This window comes from Tetrahymena thermophila (genome assembly GCF_000189635.1).
Source record: "Tetrahymena thermophila SB210 genomic scaffold scf_8254624, whole genome shotgun sequence".
Lineage (NCBI taxonomy): Eukaryota > Ciliophora > Oligohymenophorea > Hymenostomatida > Tetrahymenidae > Tetrahymena > Tetrahymena thermophila.
In genome coordinates this window covers 4,452-14,719 of record NW_002476393.1, presented here as the reverse complement: position 1 = coordinate 14,719, position 10,268 = coordinate 4,452, and the positions used below count along the sequence as shown (strand labels likewise).

At 22.8% G+C, this 10,268-nt stretch overlaps 3 protein-coding genes across 3 annotated transcripts in view; all 3 read right to left on the bottom strand. All coding sequences in view use genetic code 6, as the record gives it.

The window, feature by feature from the left end:
* Nucleotides 1-83: 83 nt before the first annotated feature.
* Nucleotides 84-1,387, bottom strand: TTHERM_01532570 (translation initiation factor eIF-5A family protein; the record flags this gene model as incomplete). Its single annotated transcript, XM_001017064.2, has 7 exons — nt 84-201; nt 339-428; nt 550-639; nt 772-861; nt 983-1,072; nt 1,221-1,270; nt 1,328-1,387. The coding sequence occupies 7 exons, from the start codon at nt 1,385-1,387 to the stop codon at nt 84-86; spliced, it is 588 nt and encodes a 195-aa protein (XP_001017064.2).
* Nucleotides 1,388-3,090: 1,703 nt separating this feature from the next.
* On the bottom strand, nt 3,091-9,251 carry TTHERM_01532560 (REJ domain protein; the record flags this gene model as incomplete). Its single annotated transcript, XM_001017063.2, has 5 exons — nt 3,091-3,544; nt 3,626-6,363; nt 6,673-6,874; nt 6,940-7,441; nt 7,544-9,251. 5 exons carry the CDS (start codon nt 9,249-9,251, stop codon nt 3,091-3,093), a joined length of 5,604 nt encoding a protein of 1,867 aa, XP_001017063.2.
* Nucleotides 9,252-10,244: 993 nt separating this feature from the next.
* Nucleotides 10,245-10,268, bottom strand: part of TTHERM_01531560 (hypothetical protein) — a gene marked incomplete at both ends in the record, with an annotated part of 766 nt that continues 742 nt past the window's right edge. The window contains one exon of the mRNA XM_001017062.3: nt 10,245-10,268. This exon is cut by the window's right edge and continues 159 nt beyond it. Coding sequence (XP_001017062.3) covers nt 10,245-10,268 — 24 coding nt within the window.

The following is a 10,268-nucleotide window of genomic DNA, read 5'->3' as shown; positions in this document are numbered from 1 at the left end:
AAAATAAATTTATTTATTGACTATTTAAATTTGTTTTGAAATTTCTATCAAAATGTATAAAATAACTCAAACTTCTTTAGTTATCAATAAATAAATAAAAAATTATTTTACTCAATGTAAAATATGAGATTAGTTAGCAATTTGCAGTTACCAAGTGCTGTACCAATAGTAGAAGCTCCATCATTCCCAATTTGATTTTACCTTTTATATATGCAAATCAAGTTTAATTCAAAATTTTAGATATTTTATAAATTAAAACTATTTTTAAATTAAGTAAAAATAAAATGCTTTAACTTAATTTTTTTAAAAAAATTATAAATGGAATGGAATAAATTTACACTAATGCTAATTCTAAATTTCTAAGTTAAGTACACTTACTCAAACCTAATCCAATATTTTATGCTCCATTATCTCCAATTTAATTTGCACTTTTTAAACAAAATAAATTTATTTATTGACTATTTAAATTTGTTTTGAAATTTCTATCAAAATGTATAAAATAACTCAAACTTCTTTAGTTATCAATAAATAAATAAAAAATTATTTTACTCAATGTAAAATATAAGATTAGTTAGCAATTTGCAGTTACCAAGTGCTGTACCAATAGTAGAAGCTCCATCATTCCCAATTTGATTTTACCTTTTATATATGCAAATCAAGTTTAATTCAAAATTTAAGATATTTTATAAATTAAAACTATTTTTAAATTAAGTAAAAATAAAATGCTTTAACTTAATTTTTTTAAAAAAATTATAAATGGAATAAATTTACCCTAATGTTAATTCTAAATTTGTAAGTTAAGTACACTTACTCAAACCTAATCCAATATTTTATGCTCCATTATCTCCAATTTAATTTGCACTTTTTAAACAAAATAAATTTATTTATTGACTATTTAAATTTGTTTTGAAATTTCTATCAAAATGTATAAAATAACTCAAACTTCTTTAGTTATCAATAAATAAATAAAAAATTATTTTACCCAATGTAAAATATAAGATTAGTTAGCAATTTGCAGTTACCAAGTGCTGTACCAATAGTAGAAGCTCCATCATTCCCAATTTGATTTTACCTTTTATATATGCAAATCAAGTTTAGTTCAAAATTTAAGATATTTTATAAATTAAAACTATTTTTAAATTAAGTAAAAATAAAATGCTTTAACTTAATTTTTTTTAAAGTTATAATTGAAATAAAATATTTATATATATATTTCTTACTTTAACTGTAAGTCAATATGAGTTTGAGCTTTCAAGTTAGATTTCATTAACTGTTTATTTAAAAAAAAGATTTTATGATAATAAATAAAGTTAATAATGATAGATACATCTTATAGAATATTTTAAGTGTTATTCTATTACTCACTTTTTTTTTAGTTATTTTCCATTTATATTTCTTTGATTATTTATTTATTAATTATTTAATTAATTATGATCAGAAATTAATAATTTTGATTAATTAAAAAAAATTATTGCTTTTCTTTATGAAGTAATCTTATTTAATTTATACCATTCTAAAAAAATAAACTGTAGATTCTCCTATTTTAGTACCCATAAATATATTTATTAACATTCATTTTTTGGAAATTTTTAAAAAGCACAAAATCTCTGTTTTTTCACCTTAATAGGAGGGTTAAGAAACAGATAATATGTAATACATAATCCTATTATTTACTTGTTAAAAAAAGGTTCTAAATTATATTTAGACATTTTTTTGTTTTCTATGTAAAACTCTATTATCTAATAAACAAATGGCTTTTATAAGACTTATTTGAATTCTAGATCTATTGAAAAAATATATGTATGTATGTGTATTATAATTATCATAAATTAGTATCAAATAATTAATTTCTGATTGATTTAATAAATTCAATCTTTCATTCATTTTGCTTACTCACTATTTTTTTATTTGGCAGCAGCTGCTAAACGATCATAAATAATATTTAGTTAATCTGATTGTTTGGGATTCTTTATGTTTTTTGATTGAACAAAATATCCAATTAATTAATTATTAATTCAAGTAGATGCTATTTCATAATTGATAAATTAATTATCCATTTCTTTTTCTTGTTCTCCATCCATATTTTATATTACTTAGTATGAGTAAAGTTATAATAAAGAATATCAAAATATGATATTTTAAAATGATGAAATATATTTATTTTGAAGCTAAATATCTATCTATCTATTTATATATTATTATATTATCAAAAACAAAAGAAAAATATCATATAAAATTATACAATCAAAAAATAAGATGATTTATTTAATTATATATCTTATTAACAATTAATAAAATATTGGTAGTTAATAAGGTTACAAAAAATAATTTGAAATTTTTTAAATCCTATAAATACAATCTATTTAATATGAATAATATATTTATTTTTAAACTTAAAAATAATTTTTCATAAATTCATTTGAAATAATTTATTTGAAAAAAATAAAATAAATTTAATCTAAATCCTCTTTTATTAAAGACAAATATATAATTATTATAGCACTTAATTGTATTCTTATTGATGAGGAAAAGTAAGAATTTAATTCCTGGATTTGCAGTTAATAAAGTAGATTAATTTGTTTATTAAATATAATTTTATTTTAATTTTTATAATTAAATATTTGTTGTATGGTTTTTTAATTGATATATGTAATTTAAAGATTAAATATTTTTTAAAAATTTTATTTCTGATAAATTTATATATAAATATGAAAAATAGAGAGAGAGTCATCAAAATATTAAAAAATTTTGTACAAAGTTTACAAAAAGTAGGTAAGATTTGATTAAATTTTTTAATTTTTGTAGAAATTTTTTTTTCGAGACATTACAGAGTTTATTTTAAATAAAAAATTTAATTCTTAGCATTTTCTTTATTTTTTATCTAAAAAATTATTAGGAAGAAATCGATTTTAATTGCTAAAACAAAGATAAACTGAAACTGATGATATTTTAAAATTTACAGAAATTATTTTAAATTAAACTCTATGAAAATAAACTAAATTCTAAAAAATTAATACAATTTTAAAACAAGTAATTTTAAATGGTGATATTCTTTCTTTAAGTCTAAAACAAAAAATATATAAAGTTGACTCAAACATCAATATTAAGTATTATTTATTTTAAATCAAATAAACTATACAGTTTACCAAAAATGCTTTTGGAGTCATTGCATTTAATGTATTTTTGAATCAGAAAGATCATACAAAATGACTTTATTAACTCTATAAATACCATTTCTGTTAGAAAAGATATTATAAATAGGATTATAAATTAATTCGACTCACTTGGAGTTTTACCACTAGATACTGCCAAAATGACATAGTAGTAAACTAAACTTATAACTATTTGCAAAATTAGAGAAACTGTCTTACCTATGGAACCCTTTTTGAATGTAAATATAATTCCTAAAAAAGCAATCTTCATTAATGAACTGTTTATAATAGCTATAATTACCTGCTAAATTAGCATATTAAAACCTTAGAATAATATTGAAATAACTAAGGTGTGTATTGTTTTTAAGTAAAGCAGAGTGAATCTTAATGGTCTTTAAAGGATATCATCAAAAATGTAAAATATACTAAAAAATTAATGAAAAATTGCTACCTTTTTCGATTTAGAAAGTTACATATAAACATTTATTTTTTAGATTTCTTCTTCATCTTAAACCTATTTTATTTAGGTTTATGAGCTTGTTTGAGTTTTGATTTTTTCAACACTTTTAGAGCTTGATTATGATTTAATTATTTGCAATTAGTTAAATTAGTTAGATTCAACCTTCTCTTCGTTCAATTTAATATTTTTTTATTAAAATATTTTTAAGTTTCTTTGGATTTGTTATGTTTATAAATTGAGGAATTTTTATCTTTTTCTTCTTCTATTAAATTAGTTATCTATTTTTTAATTAGGAGTTGATAAAATCTATTGATTTTACTAAATTTCATGTTAGACATTTTCGTGACTCTTAAATTGATGAGTAAAAGGAGAGTGCTGGAATACATCATCATTTATCATTTAAGAATTTTCACAAATATTTTAGTTATTATCAACAATATATTATTATTGTATTCTCAACTCTTATAACTATTCATTTTATAACTAAATATTTAGTTCTTGATTATGAACTTTTGAATATCTTTTTTATACTGCTTATTTGTCTAAGAATCTTCCAGTGATAAATAATTAAATTTCAATCAGCGTGAATATTATCAGTAGCCAAAATATTATATACATATAAAAGTTATCAAAGCTTGCTATATTTTATAGCCCTTATTCTCCAAATGCTGTCTACAAATTTTTATTTTTTAAAAACATATCATCTATGTCTTCAATGATGGTTGTTGGTTTTTAGGATGCACAGCTGCACACATAGCGATTTTAAGCAACTTTAGTGATAAAACAATTTTATTTGCTCCACGATAGATTGTTTTGTTAAAGGCATGTCATATTATATAACTTACTAGAATTTGTATTATTAAACTAGTAAATAATAGTAGACTGATTTAAGATTGTTTAAGAAGATGAATTATAAATCTATGGTGATATTACTTCATTCTTAGAGTAAGTAAAATTTTAACTAATATTTTTGAATTGCTATGTGTATGCCTAAAAATCTGAAGTATTTTCATAAATATTTTACTTGTAATTATTTCTTGAAATACTAAATATGCTTGTTTAATTTTCAGAATTGTAATCATCTGTAGTTAGAACATATTTGAATAGGTTTTTCTATGTTACTTTATCTGACAAAAGAGTGGACAAGTCACCATTTAGAATAATTTGTCCTTAGTTTGGTAAGCTAATATTATTAAGCAGATTTCCAATCTAACTTGATATTTTATCATATGACTAAAAATCTTCGTATGAGTTATTACTTTACAAACTAACGCTTGAGTTTAAAATTTTAAAAGAGTCTACCATATTTTAAATTTAAATATCGTTATTTTGTTGTAAATGACTAAGATTACTATTTTATATGCTTGAGTTAGTATTTTGGAGTAATATTTACAGTTAATCAAATATTTAATTTTTCTAAGTGGTAAAACTGTTTTATTAAGATGAGCTAAAGACTAGTTATGATAGCTAAGCAGTTACTTTGTTAGCAAATGTAGATAAAAGGGAGAATTTAGGTATTTAGAAAGATAATTACTATATATTTTAAATAAGTAGAGTTCCTAAATCATTCATTTGCTATGAAAATTAATTGTTTTTACTGATGTCTTCTGCTATAATACTTAAAGTCACTAGTTAGTTAGTGATTTATATATTTGAGCTCTATAAAACTTACAAAGTCTGTTGATTTACCAGTTTATAATATTCGTCAGCTGATTTATTCTAAGCTTGAACCTATATTGTAGAAGAGGTATTATAAACTCCGAGGTAAGAATCCATAACCTGTACCATAAAAACTAGATTTCCTTATGGCAGAACTGTTTAAATTGAGTTGTTTATAGTCTAATCTTATATCTATCTTCTTAAAATATTCCAAGGGGAAATTAATTCTTAATTAGCATCATCAGCACTATTGTAATAGAAGAACTAGTAAGTTAGAGGAAGATCTTCATCTGTACAATTCAATAATTAAATCTAAAAGATAGTTTCAAGTGCTATTCCTTCTTTGGGATTTATACTTAAAATGCAATTCTATGGCGGTATATTAATTTAAATGCTAATTGTAGACAAACTTGGCATAACATATAATGGATTATAGACAGAAAATCTTATTTAAAGTGTTGGCTTTGAGGGATCTATATTTTAAAAATAGTTCCAAATTCTGAATCTAATTTGGAAATAATCAAATTTGATTGCTGCAACTGGATCATTATCATATAATATAGCTCCTGCATAAGACAAGTAATCTGATGAAACATTCTCACCATAATTTATTTAAAAATTAAGATCATCATTCAAATTAATTTTTCTGTTAATGTGTGTTGCTGCTAAAATATTTAGTGGAGGAATATCTAATTCTGTGAATATACAGGTAGTCGTGAAATTTGATTGCCTAGAATCTTTTTATCCAACAACTGTAAACTAAATTATAGTGTATGGCTAAAAGGTTTTAGCAGGAAACTTAATACTACTGGCTCCTTGTTGCAATTAAATCTACTTATTCTAGTAATCATAGCAAATATGGTCGTTAGAGGATAGGCTATTACACTTCCAACTAAAGTTGATATTTGAAGCAGAATTTGGATCTTGAATCTCATAATCTCTAGAATCTGTATTTAAGACCATTTTATTTTAATAACCTAAATTAAGACTTGAGCCTCCAATAATTTGCAAATACAAATCTGTAATTTAAATATTAACTGATATATTTTAAATTGCAACAATATTACTATCAGAACTCAAATTCAAAATCAACTATTATTTAAATTAAATTTTTAAAAATAAATAAATATTATTAATATTTGAGTATTTTGCAGTAGTTTATTTTAAATTGAATATTAAAATTATATTTTTCTTTATGAATAATATGGGAATATTATTCAGTAATTAGGAGCTATTTTTTTAAAAATTATATATTTTTTTAATAAATATTACTTCCGTAATAAATAAATTAATTAAAATTTTTAGAACTATTATTTATATTATCTAACTTTTAAAGGATATTTGATAAATTAGTTTAAGTTTTTTGATGGTGCTTCTTAATAATATCAATATAAAATTTACCTTCATATTAAAGGTTTAGTTAGATGCTAAGGAGTAAGGGAGAATATCATATTGAAAGCTTGATTGATTGTATTAACTTAGGCTTTACTTTTAAAGCTGGTTAGAAACAAGTTGTAAATCAACTGGCTCATTAAAATAAGTTATTTGACCTAACTCGCATGTCTCTATATAAAATTAAAAGTAGAAAGTCAAACTCATAGATCTATTTATTTATTATTTTAAGAATAATTTATTAAAATAATTAATTTATTATAAAGGAAAATTAACCTATAGATTGGTGGATACAAAGATTGCTAATAGTTGACTCTTAGAAGTTTTTATTTTTGATAAATAATGGTGAATGTTTAAGTACCAGTTTAGTTAACCTTAAGTAAATAACTAAATTATATTGTTATGTTAATATTTGGAGGTATGAATTTAGGGTCTATAATTAAACTAGTGTTTTTGTTTAAGCTTGCTTTTAATAATATCTCCTTTATACTTTCTTACTATTCGTTGGTTATCGAGCCTACAATTTGATTTAAGGTCCAATTTAGACTCATAAATTTTCTTCCTGCATCGTTTTAAATACTATAAAGAGTTATATTTATAGAGTTACAGCTGTTTTCTATGTGATTATGGCTAAATTAAAGTTAAGGGATTCCAGGGGAATCTTAGAAAGTAATGTTTCTATAAAATGTGTTTATGAACGTGTCTGTATAATCTACAAACTGCAGCTTATTTGGCAATAGATTAATTGAGTTATTTTCCATGATTGTCGATGAGTCACCTATTTATTAAAATAAAATAAAATTTAGAATAAAATATTTAAAAATGAAAGTATCTATAAGTTTAATTTATTTTTTAATATTCAATAAATTTAATCTGCTACTTAAATTAACCAAAATTTTATTCCCATTGATTTCGCATGAAGAATCTAACCCAAGTTTACCTAATGTTGCTTAGTCAAATATCTATGAGCACAAAGACTAAGGCGTATTTGAAATGATATTCATCAAAGGAGACCCCAAATCAATACTAAGTTATGGAGATGTAGCACTTAATTTTGCATCAATAACAGCAATATTTTCATAGCTGCATTAATAAAATATATTCCTTTAATCATTTTAGTTTTTGCAAAGGCATCTATTACTTAAAACATCTATTTATCTTGTTTCATTGTAGCAAGTCTGGCATTATTCATTTTAAATCTATGACTAATCACATTGTTTACAGTCGGCATAGCAGGGATTGCACTATGGGCTCCAATAATTTTAGCATGAATCGCATGTGAGTGTATTAAAATTACTTTAAAATCCATTTGGGCATAGGCTAACACAATTTTTGTTGTAGAGAAAATTGTTAGGGTAACAACTTAAACAATTATTTTAATCCTATCCATCACAGCTTGCACAACTTTTATCACATGACTAGCATTGCTATAATAATAAATTTGGAAATTCATCTTAATTACAAGATTTTACACACTTTTTTACAGTTTACTAATAGTATAGCCCAGAGCTACAAGATAAACAATTAGTCTAACTTGGACCATCACAAGTTTTACAGCTTGCATCGCAAGTACATGACTTTGTGGCTTAATTATAATACAGTCCAGGACTGCAAGATAAGCAATTGTTTGGATTTGGACCATCACAAGTTTTACAGGTTGCATCACAAATACATTATTTTGTAGCTTAATTATAATACATTCCAGGATTGCAAGATAAGCAATTGTTTGAATTTGGACCATCACAAGTTTTACAGGTTGGATCACAAATACATGACTTTGTGGCTTAATTATAATACGTTCCAGGATTGCAAGATAAGCAATTGTTTGGATTTGGGCCATCACAAGTTTTACAGGTTGGATCACAAATACATGATTTTATAGCTTAATTATAATACAGTCCCAGATTGCAAGATAAGCAATTGTTTGGATTTGGGCCATCACAAGTTTTACAGGTTGGATCACAAATACATGATTTTGTAGCTTAATTATAATATAGTCCAGGATTGCAAGATAAGCAATTATTTGGATTTGGACCATCACAAGTTTTACAGGTTAGATCACAAATACATTAATTTGTGGCTTAATTATAATACAGTCCAGGACTGCAAGATAAGCAATTATTTGGATTTGGACCGCTACAAGTTTTACACGTTGGATTACAAATACATGATTTTATAGCTTAATTATAATATAGCCCAGGATTGCAAGATAAGCAATTGTTTGAATTTGGACCATCACAAGTTTTACAGGTTGGATCACAAATACATGAATTTGTGGCTTAATTATAATACAGTCCAGGATTGCAAGATAAACAATTGTTTGAATTTGGACCATAACAAGTTTTACAGATTTAATCACAAATCATACATGATTTTGTGGCTTAATTATAATATAGTCCAGGATTGCAAGATAAGCAATTATTTGAATTTGGACCATCACAAGTTTTACAGGTTGGATCACAAATACATGACTTTGTGGCTTAATTATAATACAGTCCAGGACTGCAAGATAAACAATTGTTTGAATTTGGACCATTACAAGTTTAACAGGCTGGATCACATGACTAGCAATAGTTGGATTAATTCATAAATTAATTATTAAGACATTAATTTATACACTAGTTTGTTTATTGCTAATAATAATAGCCAAAAAAACATTATTAGCATACTTAATTATTATCACACTATTTACAGTTTATTTGGCACTATATTATATAAAATAAATATTTTCAAGTGAGAATTCATTTTTAAAAATGAGAAGAAAAGTTTTTCATGATATAAAATTTGCTAATTATAATTTTAATTAGGGTTGTATCGAATAAAAATTTTGGCTAAATTTATTCAGCCGAAACCTAATATTAACAATTTATAACCATAAAAGTTAAAATTAAAAGTAAAACTTGATTTCTCCCTGAGGTTTTATTTAAATCATGGTATCTAATTAATTAATCATGATAAATAAAAAAAGGATAGAAATATGATTGATTGATGGATAATATTTAAGATTAAAATATAACTGGCATATAAAAGTTTGGCATTTATATAATTTAATAAAATGTAATATAACATTAAAAATTTCAAATTATTTGATCGTTTTTGGAGAAACCAGAGGGTTTGCTTAAGAGGATTTAATTTATTTAAGTAAATTTAATTTTTTTATTTTTTTTAATACTTTATTTAATTACAAAAATATGAATGATATTTATAAATATAAAATCAATAATAAAATCTATCTATCTATTTATATTTTAGGTTAAAAACACTTTTTCGAAATATTAAATAATAAAATATATAATATTATTCAAACATTTTATATTTATTCATCCTTTTTTCACCAGTTCTTTATCATTAGAAATGAAAGACAACTAATCTTTTTGATTTACGGCACTTTCTTATTTTTTTGAATAATTATGATTTTTCCATTGAGTTAGAACTTTTATAATAAATTTGTGTAAATTATTAATAAATATCAAAATAGAATAAACTTTTAAATTAAAAATTATTCTTTAAATTAATAAATAAATAAAATAAATAATATTAGTGGAATAAAAAAGATAAAAAATTTAAATAAATAAAAGCTATCAAATAAATTCAAAGAGCTTATT